Below are 19,372 nucleotides of genomic sequence, written 5' to 3' on the forward strand. Positions count from 1 at the left end.
CTCTCATTTCATCAGTCCATAAAACCTTAGAAAAATCAGTCTTGAGATATTTCTTGGCCCAGTCTTGACGTTTCAGCTTGTGTGTCTTGTTCAGTCGTCTTTCAGCCTTTCTTACCTTGGCCATGTCTCTGAGTATTGCACACCTTGTGCTTTTGGGCACTCCAGTGATGTTGCAGCTCTGAAATATGGCCAAACTGGTGGCAAGTGGCATCTTTGCAGCTGCACGCTTGACTTTTCTCAGTTCATGGGCAGTTATTTTGCGCCATGGTTCTTCCACACGCTTCTTGCGACCCTGTTGACTATTTTGAATGAAACGCTTGATTGTTCGATGATCACGCTTCAGAAGCTTTGCAATTTTAAGAGTGCTACATCCCTCTGCAAGATATCTCACTATTTTTGACTTTTCTGAGCCTGTCAAGTCCTTCTTTTGACCCATTTTGCCAAAGGAAAGGAAGTTGCCTAATAATTATGCACACCTGATATAGGGTGTTGATGTCATTAGACCACACCCCTTCTCATTACAGAGTTGCACATCACCTAATATGCTTAATTGGTAGTAGGCTTTCGAGCCTATACAGCTTGGAGTAAGACAACATGCATAAAGAGGATGATGTGGTCAAAATACTCATTTGCCTAATAATTCTGCACTCCCTGTAGAGCCACAAATGTAAGAATTGTGTTGATGTCCCAATATTTATGGACCTGACTGTATAAACCCAACTCTGAAGTATGCAAACATAGCCCATATTACAAGGCAGACACAAAGCTAAACATCGGGAAACCTATTGAAGTTACAAACATTGAAGCAAGTGAATAGAAAGAGCAAAAAAAATAAGTAATTGCGACAGAGCAGAGCAGAACCCCATGAGAGGGGCAATCAGTTTGCTTGTATAGTTTTGTATTCAGTAACACTAACCAGTGGTGCCAAGAAATAGTTCATGACAGTTGTTGATTTGAGAAGTCAGATCCTCCAAGCACAGCAAATCCTCCACTCTTTGGAGCCAGAGTTTTAGGAAAGGGGTTCACCATGAAGCTGGGATGCAAGCTTTTGCTGCTTTTACTAAGTGTTCCAGAATGGGATTTCATGAGAGAAGAAAATGGAGGGTAAAAGGTAGTTTAAAGGGGAAGTGTATGAAGGTAGAGGTGATTCTCTATATACCTCTCTCTAGAAAGGTGTCATAATTGGGCAGGGACAGCATGGCTTTTAAATTGGAATAAACTTGGTACCATCTGAAGAGTCTTTTATAGGTTGCCTCTTGAGGGAGACTAGCAATGGAAGAGCTATCAACCTTGCAATGAAGCTTAGATTGATGTATCTCCATGAAAGGATCCTTTTTCCCAATTTCTGTGGAAGGGGATGAAGAAGTTTGATATGGGGGACATGGTGTATATAAGTGAGAGAGTAACTGGCCCAGAGTCTAAGCACATTGCTTAACCAATGTGAAGGATGGGTATAGAAGAGTACTAAAGAAATTATGGAGTTAATTGGCTCTCTAAAAACTAGTGGACAGGGTTCAGAAATGTTGTTTAGGGAGTGATCCAATGTGATCCAAGAACATTTTTGTATAAAGTAGAAATATGTTTAACAGCTGAAGCTGAGCCAGCATCGAAATACTGGAGTGCATAATGCACAACACGGAAGACTTACCATGACCACCCAATAAAAGATGGAAATTACAAAAGACCATTTGTTGAGTTTAGTGCAAGGGTTTGTTTCCTTTTTGGATGAACCTTCTTCCTGCCCCATTAAAATATGTGGTAAACAAAAACAACGTTCTTGAACATGTTTAATGAAACGTTCCACTCTAAGACATTGCTTTTTTATTAGTCAACAGTTAAAAGTGTCCTCTTCCCTCATGAATTCCTTCCGATCGACATGTAAATTGAGCAGACAGACGGGCACACCTTTATCTGTTTCCACAACATAGACAACACGGGCCACCAAGTAAGAGTCTTCTGGGATAAAGGTGAAGAATGGATTGGCAGAATAAAAAGCATTGGTGGAAAGACATTTGGGGCAGGTTCCTCTTAACCAAGGACTGGTAGATGGAATATTTACTGGGTTCAGCTGATGATGTATAAGAATGGGCAAAGGTTAAACTCTTGGATTGTTAATACGGCAGCACACACTGTATACAAATGCAAAGCTTCTTAGCAAGATCTCAATTCAGATGGGAGCTTAGGGATTGAAAACGGAATCAGGACATTCTTGAAATCGTATTTTGTACAATCCAGTTATCACTTCCAGAAGCTAAAATTGTTGTTTGTTTTAGTACTCTGCATTTCTAGCAGGAAAATAGAGAATATAATTTACCCAAAAAATTCTTATACATAAGCCCTCTATGTTGGAGTAGCTAGGACTAGGCAAGTCAGTGCATCTAGTGATTTACATCTGGCCACTAAGTTTTTTGGATGTTTTATGTAGATGATCAAGGAAATTCTCATCTGGTCACTAAAATCTGGCTCCTGGAGTCATTGAGTTAGCTTTCAACATTTACAGTAAATCATCCACTCATTGGCTAAATACCTCAAGTAACTTTATAATCATGGAGGAGTTTGTGTTTTCTGACAGTGGTCCAGATGACAATGACGATGTAAGCGCCTCTAGACCTTGTTGTAAATTTGTCGCAATTTAGTACATTTTTGGTGCTTCTTTTGTGGATTTTGGTGCATCCATCTGCATTTAAAGAGGACCTTTCATGGGTCCAGACATTATAAACTAAGTATCAGGATACGTAGGGCATAGTGCAGGGATCTAACTGCACTTACTATTTTTTCTGGGCACCGCTCCGTTCGCCCGCTGTGGCCCCCGTTGTAATTTCCCGCCTGGTATGCTAATTTTAGCATCAGTACAGGGAGGAGACTTCCCTGTTTCTCAATGGGCGTCTCCTTCTCCCTGGCTGTAGCGCTGTCCAATCGCAGTGGAGTGCGTCACAGCCAGGGAGAAGGTGAGTTTTTTTTCTCCCTGGCTGTGACGCTCTCCTTTGTTATGCCCTACTTAGTTTATAATGTCTGGAACCATGAAAGATCCTCTTTAACTTACTCAAAGGAGTGGGGGCCTAAGATATGACATTTTGCACCAAAAATATGCCACATTCTGTTGAAAACTTGTATCTCAAAGTAAGCCAAGCAAATGTGGTGCATAGCGTCTAGCCATGCACAAAATTTATCATCCAGTATGAGTCACTGTGATAAATTTGGTGCATGTCTAGACAGCCTGTTTAAGTGTACATCATCAACAGGATTAGTAAATCTCCCCCAATGTGTGACTGACTTGCAAGGTGTCAGGTGGCCATCATATCCAGGGGTCTCTACCTTAAAGGGGTTTTCTGAGACTTTTTAACTGATAAGCTGTCCTCTGGATCTATGGGGGTCCGACACCTGGGATCCCAGCCAATCATTTGTTTGAGAAGGCCGCAGTGCTGCAGTGAGTGTCATGGCCTTCTCGCAGCTTTCCCTAGGCCAGTGATATCATGTTCATTGGTCGCATGGCCTAGGCACATTAGCCCCATTCAGGTGAATGGGGCTGAGCTGTGATACCAAGCACATCTGCTATACAATGTACAATTCTGTGCTTGGCAAGCTATGGGAACGCCGCGGTGCTACAGTGAGCGCATTCTCAAACAGCTGATCGGCGGGGTCCTGGGTGTTGGATCCCCACTGATCAGATACTGATGACCTGTCCAGAGGATAGGTCATCAGTTAAAAAGTCTTGGAAACCCCTTTAAAGAATATAGGTTGACAATAATTTTCTTTACTCTTATTATTTGTAGACCAGTTATAGAGACTGATCTCTGACTTGCTATCATTTATGATTTATACCACCAGAGAGCATGGAGTTAGTAGCCCACAGAACCATGACAAGTGGTTTATCGCACATTTGATTTAAAAAGTAACTTCATATTAAAATGCAATAAGGTAGGATTAGGTGTGAGTTGGGGCTCAGTTTTTGTCAGACATTTCCATGTAATTACTGTATTATGGTAAAGTCAATTATGATAACTAAACCCTTCAATGAGATGTACATTTGGCTTTGAGGAACTGTGATTTTGCTTCTATGCAAGGATCAAGATACAGTTGCAAGAAAAAGTATGTGAACCCTTTGGAATGATATGGATTTCTGCACAAATTGGTCATAAAATGTGATCTGATCTTCATCTAAGTCACAACAATAGACAATCACAGTCTGCTTAAACTAATAACACACAAATAATTAAATGTTACCATGTTTTTATTGAACATACCATGTAAACATTCAAAGTGCAGGTGGAAAAAGTATGTGAACCCCTAGACTAATGACATCTCCAAGAACTAATTGGAGTGAGGTGTCAGCCAACTGGAGTCCAATCAATGAGATGAGATTGGAGGTGTTGGTTACAGCTGCCCTGCCCTATAAAAAACACACACCAGTTCTGGGTTTGCTTTTCACAAGAAGCATTGCCTGATGTGAATGATGCCTCGCACAAAAGAGCTCTCAGAAGACCTACGATTAAGAATTGTTGACTTGCATAAAGCTGGAAAGGGTTATAAAAGTATCTCCAAAAGCCTTGCTGTTCATCAGTCCACGGAAAGACAAATATAAGTGGAAGGATACATTCACTGGAACGGGACAAGGAAAAGTCTCACAGATTCTTATCTCTGCTATGTAATGTGTATGGGTATAGGGTTATTGTCTGTAGGGAATCATTACTATAGCTGTAAATTGGGCAGGAGATCTGCTAGGGATTTCTTCATCCACTCTACTCTCCATGTCCTCCTTGTTTTAACCTCCCATGTTCCCATTAGCTTGCTTATGTTTACTGACCAGTACTTTGCCTGGCTTGCTCTGTGGTTTCCCAGGTGTCTCCCGCTTTGGTTTGTGATATCTCTCAGTAAACAGTTTGTGATGAAGGAGACTCTTTGTGGTCTGCTTGAAAAGATCGGCCAATATACACATCTGAGTCATACAGTTGTAAAGAAAAGGGGGATGCTGCAAGTAAAGTTGGTCATAACTGGAATGTGGTTGATCAGTCGTCCATCTGATTGATCAAAGTATATGCCTGCCATACTGAACAGGCAGAGAAGCCTCCATCGCAGATTGTGGCAAAAAAGGGACTAAATACCCCTGAGTGACAAAATGATAGTATTTAAGCTGGACACCAATATAGTCAATGGGATCGATCGGGTGCCGGCAGTGTCCGGCATATGCCGGATTTAGAAGTTTTGGTATTCTATTCCTATGCCATAAGATAATACTGGAATCTAAATGCAGATGTGCGCTTAACCTGAAGCAGGTAAAATTAAGTGGAAATGATTGTTTGCAGCTAATCATGCCATACACTTGCATTTTCAGGCAAAAATGGGTGAAAATATTTAACCGGGCAGGTCACAGTCTGTCGTTAGCCAGGATTTATCTTATATCTATAGGCTGTTTAACAGTATTGCTATGCTGCCCACTGACCATTTAGGATAGGTACCATTGTGATGTTGTCTGATGCAGTGCATTTGTCTCATCAGATAGGGTTGAATGGTTGACTCTGATTCAAGCAACCTGGGGAACAGCATGGTTCATGCAACAGTCTTATCCTTTTCTGCAAAATATCACGTCTGCAAGTCCTGTCCCACAAATGACGTGTCACCTTTTAGTTCCCGTGCAGTGACTAGTAGGCAGCAGGTGCAGCTGACAGCCAAGTGTGGGTCTATTTTGGGATTTGTTAGCTTGAATCCTAGCTACATTTTTGCCCGGAAGGTGGCATCCATGTGAAAGAAGACCGAGGGCTGGGCCCACAGGTACAGAGGGTACACAATGTCACACAGATAACGGTTCTTTCCCAGCGGTTGAGTTTACTGAACAATGTAGTGAAAAAGAAGCTGAGAATATATAAAACAGATTGGTACACAGAGAATAAGCCAACAGTAAATGTAACACTGTCTAACAATAAACCAGTAAATGTGTTTTTTTCCCCAAAGTCCATTAAGCAGCCTAGCTGCACTTGTATGTTCCTGGACGAGTTCCTCGTTGGGGTGCACCCTAAGTATTGCGCAATACTATTTGTAATCCACAGGGAAATGATGTCTGTCTCTTGTAACTTTAATTCTTACTCCAGCTCCCAGCATATAACACCCTATGAGCAGTCAGTGAGATAAGACGGTGTCAGCGTATGAGTCCCTTAGGGATATGCATTAGCTTGCAGCCCGTACACCACAATGTAACTGTACTTGGAGCGTTATTGTATGTCTAAATGCCACTTCAACAGTGTGGTGCAAAGCCGCACTTGCAGTTCCTTGAGCAGGTTCTTGGTGCTTTTTCTTATTTCCTGGTCCACTCCAGAACTGGATCCTACAGACACGACACTGCTGAATTCGTTGCTGCAAACCTCCCCTTCATGCTGTCGCCAGTCTCCACCGTGAGCCGGTCCATTCCCTTCCAGATTCAGCACAGATGATCTCTTCTGGTTTCCAGCAGCACCAAGCACAGCCTCTGTCTGATCACTTCCTGCTTCTAGAGGAACCTCCTCCCATTACACAGGGAGAGTGTGATGCAATTAGTCATTTGCTAAGTGCACTGTCAAACCTGCATATTCAGTTTGCAATCACACTTGTAAGGGTCCAAAACAGCCCATAAATTAGCTATTTTCCAACTTTGGAAACTAAATAGGTTATTAGTATTCCTCTGATAGACAGCTCCAATGTAGACTTTTTCATCTTATCCTTTGCCACCATCTACTGACCAAAGTGAAATGTTGCAGTAATTATACAGTTTACAACATAGCAGAGTAATACATTTAAGGTCCCTTGCCCCACATCCTTACACATGTGCAGATGTAGATTATAAGGTCAGACATTTTATGGTTGTAAGTGCTGCATGTCTACCAACTGCACAAGAGGTCTGTAGGCAAATAGCACATTGCAAAAGTAGAAAGGAAATAAACCAAACATAATGTTAATGATTGTATGATGACTTACAAATATTGTTGGATTGCTATATATTGGTGATGGATTTTATGCCATGTGTCATATTCTGTATTGTGTTCCCCAGCTCTCTCCGATGACGAAGATGTAAAAACCATGCTTGTGGGTACTCAGCTCTGGAAGATTAAGCCAGGATGGCGTCAACAAAGACTGTATAGGCTTGAATCTGATGGGATGACCATCTGGTATGAAAGTAAAGCAAAAAAGGCACGTTCCAAACAGATCTGTGAGTACCAGTCCTGACTCACTGGCATATTCTACCACGATTATTTAAAATGCTTGCTCCTCAGTAGAATGAGCTTAGGCTCTTATTGCATACTTACTGCTCCCCCTAGTGATGACAAAAGGCAGCCATAATGTTTTCTGTTAAAACAGTTAAATCATAGTTTGTGCAGGGGATTTGGAGCCCTATATCACAGAAAAAAGCTATAATGGTTTATTAACAAATTAATCAGCACTGGGTTTTGGACTTAAAAACATTGTGATAATCAAATGTGGTAATTCACTTAAATACTGGGCAACCAATACAATGGCATCAACTGTTGCAGTCTAGTGACAAATGGGCTCCGACAGTGACAATTATTATTGCCATAGAGAAAAATTATGCCTCTGCTATCGGGACCATCGGAGCCTGCACACAAGCAAAGAAAAATAGCCAGAGTGTCCTGACATCCTCTCCTCCTACAAAATATAGGAAGGGAATGTGGAGGAAAGTGTGAATAAGGTCCTTATGCTCTGGAATGGATGATGCGATGGCCTAGACAAGCACCAGCAACGAGGACTAGTGTCCAGGGTACTGTGTGCTCTGTATGACCTAGGCATTATGGGGTAATTTTTTGAAACTACACACAAATTGTACAATGGGTTTTGTGATTTGGCCAGTTGGTCGTTGACCTTAAACATATAGATCTCATAAGATCACACTATTGGGGGGGGGGGGGGTAACCAAATTGTTGGCCTATATATTGCCACATTTTGTATTTTAAACTATATAATTAATGAGAGTTGGGAATTCTGAAATTAGAGTACAATTTGCTAGTGTATTGAACTATATGTATATTTCTTACCTATAACCAGAAGTAACTATGTATCTCAGACATCCTTGAACCTCTTTACATTTGTTGCATTCGTCCAGTTCATACTTTTGATTTAATTTTAGTCTGTTTCTCCATCCCCATCCCTCTCTGTGTTTTGTGCCACAGTCTCTGTTTTACACATTGAGTCTGTACGTGAAGGACGGCAATCAGAGGGGCTTCGGAGAAATGGCCGTCGATTCCCAGAGAACTGCTGCTTCAGTATTTCATTCATGGGAAGGAGAAAAAACTTGGACCTGGCTGCATCTACTGAACAAGAAGCCCAGAGCTGGGTGCAAGGCCTGCGCAAACTCATGAAGAGAGTGGTGGCAATGAGCCAGAGGGAAAAGCTAGTTCAATATCCTTATTCAAAAACTGGGTAGCCATGATGTGGTTTGCCAAGGGCATCACCACCGTTGCCACCAGGGATTTAGTAACTGCATAGAGTAATGGCTTCCAACTCTTTAAGATCGAGTGTTGGCTACTCAAGTCAAGCTTTGGCAGTGGCTTCCCTTTTAAATTTCTACTATCCCTGTTTTTTCAAGTCTTATTCATGGTACCCTTCTATGTTACCTCTATTTGGTTTATGGCTCCCTCTTCCCTGTTGAATTTTATTCTACTGGTTCTCATCTATGACATCCCTGTCTGTTGAACCTGTATGGATCCTATCACCCCTATATTTGTATGTCATCTTGTGACTTTCCTGTGCTGTCATCTGCATGATAACTCCCATTATCCAGTGTCTAAACCAGTGTCCATGCCAATCTTTTCTGTGTACAGAACAGGAACAGTGGACAGTTTAAAAAAGGGTTTAGATGAATTCTTAAAAGTAAATGATTAATGCTTATGAAAACGTGTAGAAATCTGAGACTCAATTCCTTCTGGGATTCGCGTCCCCACCTATCCCTTGGTTGAACTTGATGGACTTATGTCTTTTTTCAACCGTATTAACTATGTAACTATAATTATGTAATTGTGAGCAGATTTCTCATATATGACTACTTGAAATTCTGGACTATAATTTCCAGTAACGGAGTGTAGTTCTTGATGGAGTCACACAGGTATGTTTTACACAGTTATGTCCATTGTATTTTCTGTATTATCTTCCTTGACTGAGGTGCATTTGGATCCGGGATTATCTGCATCAGGCAGACAGAGATGGGGATGAAAAGATGAATTTCCAAGAAGTGAAGGCCATGCTGAGGATGATAAACATTGATATGAATGACATGTACGCCTTCGCTCTCTTCAAGGTGACACTATTACACTTATATGTATATACCTGACTAGAGCAGCCTGGACATGTGCAGATTGGCTATATACCCTACAGGGAAATTCCCTAGTGAGCTGATGCCCACAGGGCCACCTAAGCCTTCCTCACAGTCACTTGCCAGGTACGTAACGGTCTGATGCTCTCAGCATTAATTAATGTAGGAGCATCAAGTACTTTTGCCCCTGGCCAGCAGCCACAGGTACTCTCCTAAATTCAACTATATCACCGTCCTCAGTATGGTAATAGGGCAGTTTTTTATGCTGCACTATGGCATTTGGTTCTGCTGGGGTGGTATTTTGTTATGCACTATGGTATTGCTGTCCCGCCTACTTCTGTTGTTCCTGCCTATTTGTGTTACCCCGCCTTCTGTAAATTTGGGCTTGCCTACAACTTGGGGCCACTTTTATGTTTTTTCCAGAGTCACTTTAAATTCCTAGTCCACCCCTGAACCTTGGATTAACGTTGGGGAAAGGGTTGTAATCAACATTTTTTTTTTGTATGCATTTTAGAAGGCATCTGAAGGCTGTCAAGGCATCTTTGGAGTTGTCGCTTTGTGACAGTCAGGGAGCCTCAGGTTGGTGATCACTGACTTACTGAGTACTTTGAAAGTCTGCCACAACTTTATAAGTTTTTCCTCAAGTTAGGTCATCAGTATCAGATTGGCAGGGGTCCGACACCCGGCACCCCGTCAATCAGCTGCCTGAAGAGAAAGCCACGCTTCGTGCAAGAGCTGCCTTCTTTTCATTATTTACCTACTCGTTGTCACAACTGTAGTGGTGAGCAGGTGTAATTACAACACCACCGTCCCATTCACTTCTATGGGACGGCTCCTTCCTATACAATTGAATGGAAGGACCCGTCCCATAATACTTGTACCCTTACCTTGGGAGAAAAATATATATCTAGCTCAGTGTTGCTGGCATCTCATGAAATACTACCCTCTAGGACCATCCGTTATTATGTTGCCCCTGAGTAGAGGTTTGCAGAGAAGTTGTCTGTGGATGCTGGCTACATGTGCAGTGCCCAAGTGGCACACACCCACTTGTTCTGGGAATCCCTGCCAACAGTGTGTGTCCCAAGCATAACCGACACTCTACTTTTTATATTAACTCGTCAAAGACCTATGAGTGGAATTATTTCATACTGCCCAGTTCTAATTTTGTTAATCTGTATATTTGGAAAAGGATGGCATATGAAAGGGAGTGTGTCACCAGGAAATTCATTGTGAAACCAGGCACAATGCCTTGTAGGGCTAGCTCAGATGAATGTAGAGATACCTTTCACATACAATCCGTTGGACATGAGCAGTTAAAAGGAGTTGTCTAAAATAACAAGCCCTACAGTTGCTTAAAATAACAAATGACGCTATACTCGCCCTTTTTTCTGCGCCATTCTCTGTGCACTGGTCTGGTCCTTCTGCTGCTGCTTCTTTATAAGCAGCAGTGGTGACTTGCTATTATGCAGCACGTGACTGCTGCATTCAGTCACAATGATTGGCTGCAGCAGTGTCATGCCATACACCTTCATGTCATTGTTCGTTTCACAGACACTGAAGACTGTGCGTCCCCGTGGCATTTTGTAGACATGCACGTGCAGGACTGGAAGAATGAAGAAAGAGGTGAGTATATCATGATTTCTTTATTTTATGCGATTGTAGGGATTGTCCAAGATTTTTATTTAGTTCGGACAACCCGTTTAAGAGCACCAAGGATTGGCCCAAGCTTCCACTGCCAGCCTCTCCATCTTCTTGATTGAAAAGGCCAGGCAAGATGGAGAGAGGGGGACGGGCATAGGAAGTAGGAGGAGCATTGTTGCGCATAGTGGCTTTGGCCCGCCCTCAGTGCACTTACCTGTTCAATAGCATATGCATTAGGGTCCATTCACACGTCCGCAAAATGGGTCTGCATCTCTTCCGCAATTTTGTGGAACAGGTGCGGACCCATTCATTTTCAATGGTGCTGGAATGTGCTGTCCGCATCCGCATTTGCGGATCCGCACTTCCGTTTCGCAAAAAAATAGAACATGTCCTATTCTTGTCCGCAATTGCGGACAAGAAAAGGCATTTTCTATGAGAGTGCCGGCGATGTGCAGGCCGCAAAATGCGGAACGCACTTTGCTGGTGTATGTGTTTTGTGGATCCGCAAAACACATACGGACGTGTGATTGCACCCTTAAAAGTAATATCAGAATAAGGGCTCATGCACACGAACGTATTTTCTTTCCGCTTCCGTTCATGCAGAACCATTCACTTCAATGGGTCCGCAAAAACAAAGGAAGGTACCCTGTGTGCATTCCATTTCCGTATTTCCATTCTGCTAAAAAGTTATGGAACGCACACGGAACACATCCGTATGTCATCCGTATTTCATCCGTATTTTTCGGATCCATACTGTAGAAATGCTATGCCCAGCCCATATTGCTCGTGTTTGGTGATTAATAAGTTACTGTTTCCGTTTCCGATCCGCAAAAAACGGATTGCATACGGAAACCATACGGATATGTTTTGTGGAATAACGGAACAGAAGACGACTTAAATCAGAGAAAAAAACAACTCAGATACAGAACAACGGATTCATGGAAAACGGACCGCAAAACAACAACGGTCGTGTGCATGAGCCCTAAGGCCTCTTGCACACAGACTTTTTTTCTGTGTACTTTCCGTTTTTTGCGTTCTGTATACGGAACCATTCATTTCAATGGGTCCGCAAACAAAAACTGAATGCACTCCGTATACATTCTGTTTCCGTATTTCAGTTTTTCCGTTCCATTCAAAGATAGAACATGTGAACATGTGAACCATGGTGATAGATCATGTGACGGACCATGTGATGAGCGTAGTGACGTCATCAAAGGTCCTATTCCTCAAAGAAGAAGACAGAAGAGATGCCGGCTGCGCAAACAAGTGGATTAAGGTGAGTTACATTTATTTATTTATTTTTTAACCCCTCCAGCCCTATTGTACTATGCATTCTGTATTCAGAATGCTATTATTTTCCCTTATAACCATGTTATAAGGGGAAATAATACAATCTACACAACACCTAACCCAAACCTGAACTTCTGTGAAGAAGTTTGGGTCTGGGTACCACATTCAGTTTTTTATCACGCGCGTGCAAAACACATTGCACCCGCGCGATAAAAACTGAACAACGGAACGCAATTGCAGTCAAAACTGACTGCAATTGCGTACCTACTGGCGCGGGTTTGCCGCAGCGCATCCGGACCTTATCTGGACACGCTCGTGTGAAAGAGGCCTAAGGAAGAACAAGGAGTCCTGGAAGTGATGACATGGACCCACAGAGACCTAATCTCAACATCATCGAGACTGTCTGGGATTAAATGAAGAGAGAAAAGGATGTGAGCAAGCTGACATCCGCAGAAGATTTGTGGTTAGTTCACCAAGATGTTTGGAACAACCACCCTGCAAAGTTCCTTCAGAAATTGTGTGCAAGTGTACCTAGAAGAACTGATGCTGGTTTAAAGGCAAAGAGTGGTCACACCGAATATTGATTAGATTTAGATTTCTCTCTTATTCCTTCACTTTGCATTTTGTCAGTTGATAAATATAAACTATTAACGTGATTTTTGAAAGCATTCTTCCTTTGCAGAATTTATTCCACACCTGCCTGAAACTTTTGCACTGTAGATATGTGTATATATATACACATTATTAATCAGGGGCGGACTGGGAACTTAAAACGGTCCTAGAAAAATACTAGACGTGGCCCCATTTTGTAGTCGGGTCCAAATTGATGGAAAGCAGGGCCAACACAAGTAGACGGGGCCAGCAATACCACATTGTGGCACATTATACCACCCCAACAGAGCCAAATACCACAGTTCATCACAAAATACTGCCAGCAGCACAAAACACATCCCCAAAAACTTCCACTGGCCGGCCATAAGGAGTGCTCAGACGGCCCCCTGAGCATCGGCCCACCGGAAAATTTCCCTATAACGTCTATGGCCAATCCACTCTTGGTATTAATTTACATTTCTGGACAAGCCTTTTACCCCTTTAACTTTGCGCTGTTTCCTTCTGTATGTAGAAATGTGATCGTTCCAACTCAGACACCCTGGAGGACTGTGAGATAGAAGAGTTCTGCACTCAGCTCATGCAGCGGCCGGAGTTAGAGGAGATATTTCACCATTACTCTGGGGAGGACAGAGTACTTTCTGCAGAGGAGCTACAGGAATTCCTACAGCACCAAGGAGAAGAAGCAACTCTGGTGAGGGCGCAGGACATAATACAGAAATTTGAGCTGAATGAGAAAGGTAATGGTAAACTTCATTCACATTAACAGCATACTACACAATGTAGACTTGGGTAAAACATTAATTCTAAGGATTTCTTAAAGGTAATGTGTCATTTTTAATTTTCCCTGCCGATTGATACCAGATTGTGACACATTGGTTTTTTTCTAATCTTTTTATTTTCTTTATTTTCTTTATATTTTTATTTGTCTATTTCCTGAACATGATTATGGGGCAGTCATCTTGCCTTAAGGCCTCATTACACTGCTGTATTGAGCAGACGATTGTTGGGAAGGAAGTGTTCATCAGTGAAGGAGACCACTGCATTTCCATACAGCGTTGTTCCCATACAGAATCATTGTTTGCTAAGTGCTGTTTAGATGGCACAATCTGCTGCCAGCAAACAATGATAGGTGACCACACAAATTATCTTATTACCCGATGAATGAGCGGCACCTTTACACCTGCAGATCATCGCTAACGAGCGTTCCGATGAATGATTGTTAGCGATTATCTGCCCGATCCTCGAGCAGTCTAAAAGGGCCCTTTAGCATTACAGCAGCCACACGGGCCATAGACATAATAGACCAAAGAGAACGTCAATGACTTTTATGGGAGAGTTTTCTAGACATGCTCTGTGACGTGTGCAGGAGGTGGAGAAGGTGAGCTGTGGCCATCACTAAAGATGGATTTACAAGGCCCAGTTGTCGGGCCGATTATCAGGAACGAACTTTGCTATAAACACTTTCTTTCAAGCATTATTGTTAATGGTAGATACTGAGTTATCTCTATCTGTGAGATAATGAGATGACTGCTGAAAAATGATGTATAAAGAACAAGAGGTCTCAACATATTAGGCTTAAAGGGGTTGTCTCATCACAGACAATGGGGGCATATCGCTAGGATATGCCCCCATTGTCTATATGTGCTGGGCCCACCGCTGGGACCAGCACCTATATCGGGAGCGGAGCCCCGCAAAGTGGTGGCTGGAGGACTCCGGTCCAGCCACCACCAAGCAGTCTCCCCATAGAAGTGAATGGGAGCACAGCGCACATGACCGGCCACCGCTCCCATTCACTTCTATGGGCTGGATGGAAATAGCTGAGCCGGCGCATATGCCCCCATGCGAAATCTGCAGTATTGGATAGGATTTTTATAGGATTTTATTAAAATATAGTGACATGAAAAAAAAAAAATCTGTAAAAATTCTTTAAAATATGTACAGGTTCTCTTAGTGCCCATTAGGCATTACAGAGGTCATAGAAGGGACAATTTGCCCCTGATCCAACCAGCTTTCCAATATTTTTCAGAAACAGAATGCTACTTATTAAAGGGATTTTCTTACTGCATACATTCAAGGCATACAGAATGGCTATACCATAAATGTCTGATCAGTAGGTGTCCTATCAATGGAACCTTCACTGACCCTGAGAATGTTTTGGCTGTTTTTGTCTTTTCCCTTAGACTTCAAGAGACAGTGAATGTTCCCAAGGACACCCCTTTCTTAGGATTAGTTGGGGATGATGATACTGGGACCCTTATCAATAAGAAATAAATGTCTTATTTTAGGGGTTACATACCGGTAAACATATCTACTATGATGAGGATAATTTTGCGTGAGGAAAACCCCCTTATCGCAACCCATACACAATGTGGTCCAGCTGTGGATCTGCATGTGGATCACTACTAATTGCTGGGCCGCACCAGCACTGGCCAGGCAATGCCTGTACTTGCTATTTCTTTACTTGAGCGTTGGTGGCTGAGTGGGCAGTCCAAGCCGTGTCGAGCTCAAGATCAGGAAGTGGAGAGGAGAAGACTGGAGCAGTGGCCGAATAGCAGCAGTGGCGGATCGGTAAGGTGAGTAAAGATTGTTATTTTTTTCCACTCTGACCCTGTTTTCAGTTGCTCCCTCTAAATACCCCTTTAATGTTTAAATGTTCAGTGTTTAAACAGGTTTTACGAGACTTCTTTCATGATGACCTATCCTCTCAATAGGTTTTGAGTATCTGGTCAGTGCGAGTCCGACACCCAGGAACCCAGCTGATCAGCTCTTTGAGAAGGCCCTGGCTCTCCTATGAGCGCCGCACCCTTCTTGCAGCTTTCAAAGCACAGTATTCACTGGGTTAAGCTGCAAGAAGGCTGCATGTGAGCACCAGGGCCTTCTCAAATAGCTGATTGGCAGGGGTCCCGAGTGTCGAACCCCCACTGATCAGATACTAATGACCTATTCCGGGGATAGGTCGTCAATTTAAAAGTCTTTGAAAATCCCTTTAAAGGAAAACTTACAGACGTGTTCTCCCAGAATGGTTACTTTGACGCAATTTGTTGTATTACAGTAATGCATTTTTATTGCTTTAATGCATAAAGCTAGTCAAAATAACAGCAGCTACATCTGTACATGAAAATGGTGAACACAAACGTATTTTCTTTCCATGTCCGTTCCATTTTTTTTGCGGACCGTATACGGAACCATTCAATTCAATGGGTCCCACCAAAAAAACTGAAGTTACTCCGTGTGCATTCCTTTTCCATATGTCCGCATGTCCGTTCCGCAAAAAAATAGAACCTGTCCTATTATTTTCGCATAAAGGGACAAGGATAGGACTGTTCTATTAGGGGCCAGCTGTTCCGTTCCGCAAAATATGGAATGCACAAGGACGTCATCCATATTTTTTGCAGATCTGTGTTTTGCGGACTGCAAAATACATACGGTCATGTGCATGAGCCCTTAGACTTATGTTGACAGAAGCCGTTGATTTCGGCCAGACCTACTATTCATCTTAATGTGTTTAAAGGGGTTCTCTGCTTTTCCTATCCTGATGATCTATCCTCAGGATATGTCATCAGTATCAGATCTGCGGTAGTCCAACTGCTTGCACCCCCTCAGATGTATGTATGTATGTATGTATGAAGAGAAGGCAGCGCTTCACTGTTTACCTGCTCACTGTCAACATGACAGCGGTGAGCAGGTATAATTACATCTCAACCGTCCCATACACCTCTATGGGACGGCTCCTTCCTATTGAAGTGAATAGGTAGGAGCAGTTGTAGTTACTCTCTGTTCTATTAAAGTGAATGAGATGGAGGAGTTGTAATTACACTGCTTGCCGCTGCAATGTCGATGATGAACAGGTAACCAGGGAAAAAAACACAGCGCTTGTACAGCTTGTACATTGGAGGAGGTGTCAGCAATCGGGACCTGCAGATTTGATATTGATGACCTGACCTGAGTATAGGTCATCAATATAGGAAAAGCAAGAGAACTCCTCTAAAGGGCATCTGTCAGCAGATTTGTACCTATGAAACTGGCTGACTTGTTACATGTGCATTTGGCAGCTGAAGGCATCTGTGTTGGTCCCATGTTTATATGTGCCTCCGTTGCTGAGAACAATTATGTGTTAATAAGCAAATGAGCCTCTAGGAGCAAAGGGGGTGTTGCCGTTACACCTACAGGCAACTGCCACGCCCTATGCACTTTGATTGACAGCCTTGTCCTGACAAACAAAGGTCAGCCAGTTTCATACGTATAAATCTGCTGACAGATGCCCTTTAAATGTTACTGTCCCTCTAAATCAAGCATGTCAAACTCAAAGGCTAACATGGGCCAAAAAAACAAAATTTAAGTTTATGTGGGCCGCATCAAAAAAAATAAAAATAATTGTACATTTTCATAGAACAACATTGTTGTTTCATGACTGCTGACCCCCAACATCCCGTTGCCCAATAACACAAGTGAGACCTATATATATACAGTACAGACCAGAAGTTTGGACACACCTTCTCATTCAAAGAGTTTTCTTTATTTTCATGACTATGAAGGCATCAAAACTATGAATTAACACATGTGGAATTATATACATAACAAACAAGTGTGAAACAACTGAAAATATGTCATATTCTAGGTTCTTCAAAGTAGCCACCTTTTGCTTTGATTACTGCTTTGCACACTCTTGGCATTCTCTTGATGAGCTTCAAGAGGTAGCCCCTGAAATGGTCTTCCAACAGTCTTGAAGGAGTTCCCAGAGATGCTTAGCACTTGTTGGCCCTTTTGCCTTCACTCTGCGGTCCAGCTCACCCCAAACCATCTCGATTGGGTTCAGGTCCGGTGACTGTGGAGGCCAGGTCATCTGGCGCAGCACCCCATCACTCTCCTTCATGGTCAAATAGCCCTTACTTTCAAAGTTTTCCCAATTTTTCGGCTGACTGACTGACCTTCATTTCTTAAAGTAATGATGGCCACTCGTTTTTCTTTACTTAGCTGCTTTTTTCTTGCCATAATACAAATTCTAACAGTCTATTCAGTAGGACTATCAGCTGTGTATCTACCTGACTTCTCCTCAACGCCACTGATGGTCCCAACCCCATTTATAAGGCAAGAAATCCCACTTATTAAACCTGACAGGGCACACCTGTGAAGTGAAAACCATTTCAGGGGACTACCTCTTGAAGCTCATCAAGAGAATGCCAAGAGTGTGCAAGGCAGTAATCAAAGCAAAAGGTGGCTACTTTGAAGAACCTAGAATATGACATATTTTCAGTTGTTTCACACTTGTTTGTTATGAATATAATTCCACATGTGTTAATTCATAGTTTTGATGCCTTCAGTGTGAATCTACAATTTTCATAGTCATGAAAATAAAGAAAACTGTTTGAATGAGAAGGTGTGTCCAAACTTTTGGTCTGTACTGTATATATACAAATATTAAACTTCACTATAAGACGCACCTAGGTTTTTGAGGAGGAAAATAAGAAAAAAATATTTTTAACCAAAAGTTGTGCTTTTGGTGGGCTTTGAATTAATGGTGGTCTGTGCATGACACTATTATGGGGGATCTGTGGATGACGCACTGTCATGTGGGGGATCTGTGGATGGCACTGTTATGGGGGATCTCTGGATGGCACTGTTATGGGGGATCTATGGATGGCGCTGTTATGGGGGATCTGTGGATAGTGCTGTTATGGGGGATCTGTGGATGGCACTGTTATGGGGATCTGTGGATGGCACTGTTATGGGGGATCTGTGGATGGCACTGTTATGGGGGATCTGTGGATGGCACTGTTATGGGGATCTGTGGATGGTACTGCTATGGGGTGGGATATCTGTGGATGGCATTGTTATGGGGTGGGGGATCTGTGGATGGTGCTGTTATGGGGGATCTGTGGATGGCATTGTTATGAGGTGGGGGATCTGTGGATGGAACTGTTATGGGGTGGGGGATCTGTGGATGGCATTGTTATGGGGTGGGGGATCTGTGGATGGTGCTGTTATGGGGGATCTGTGGATGGCATTGTTATGAGGTGGGGGATCTGTGGATGGAACTGTTATGGGGTGGGATATCTGTGGATGGTACTGCTATGGGGTGGGATATCTGTGGATGGCATTGTTATGAGGTGGGGGGATCTGTGGATGGAACTGTTATGGGGGGGATCTGTGGATGACACTGCTATATGTCATCCACAGATCCCCCTCATAACAGTGTCCCCCAATACACCGGCCCTCTGCTCACCGAAGTATTTATAAACGTGAATCCTTATCCTGTTATTAAGTTGAACTAACGCTGCGCTCTCCCATGTTCCCATGTTCCCCTGTATCCCCACAGCACTTACGAACAAGCTTCCATAGCAGGCAGAGCGGACGGCACCAGTAACGTCACTCACTGACGTCGCACGTCTGCTCCGCCTGCTTCATTCATAAAGTGGGCGGAGCAGGCGCTCGAAGTCAGTGACTGACGTTACTGCTGCCGTCCGCTCTGCCTGCTATTGAAGCTTAAGTAAGTGCTATGGGGATACAGGGGAACATGGGAACATGGGAGAGGGCAGC

At 42.9% G+C, this 19,372-nt stretch overlaps 1 protein-coding gene across 1 annotated transcript in view; it reads left to right on the forward strand.

Moving 5' to 3' along the window:
• The window catches only part of PLCD3 (phospholipase C delta 3), a 101,331-nt gene that overhangs the window by 20,768 nt on the left and 61,191 nt on the right, over positions 1 to 19,372 (forward strand). Inside the window, 4 exon segments of the mRNA XM_040436596.1 lie at positions 7,019 to 7,177; positions 8,154 to 8,382; positions 9,148 to 9,277; positions 13,347 to 13,572. Coding sequence (XP_040292530.1) covers positions 7,019 to 7,177; positions 8,154 to 8,382; positions 9,148 to 9,277; positions 13,347 to 13,572 — 744 coding nt within the window.

This window comes from Bufo bufo, chromosome 6, assembly GCF_905171765.1.
Source record: "Bufo bufo chromosome 6, aBufBuf1.1, whole genome shotgun sequence".
Taxonomy (NCBI): domain Eukaryota; kingdom Metazoa; phylum Chordata; class Amphibia; order Anura; family Bufonidae; genus Bufo; species Bufo bufo.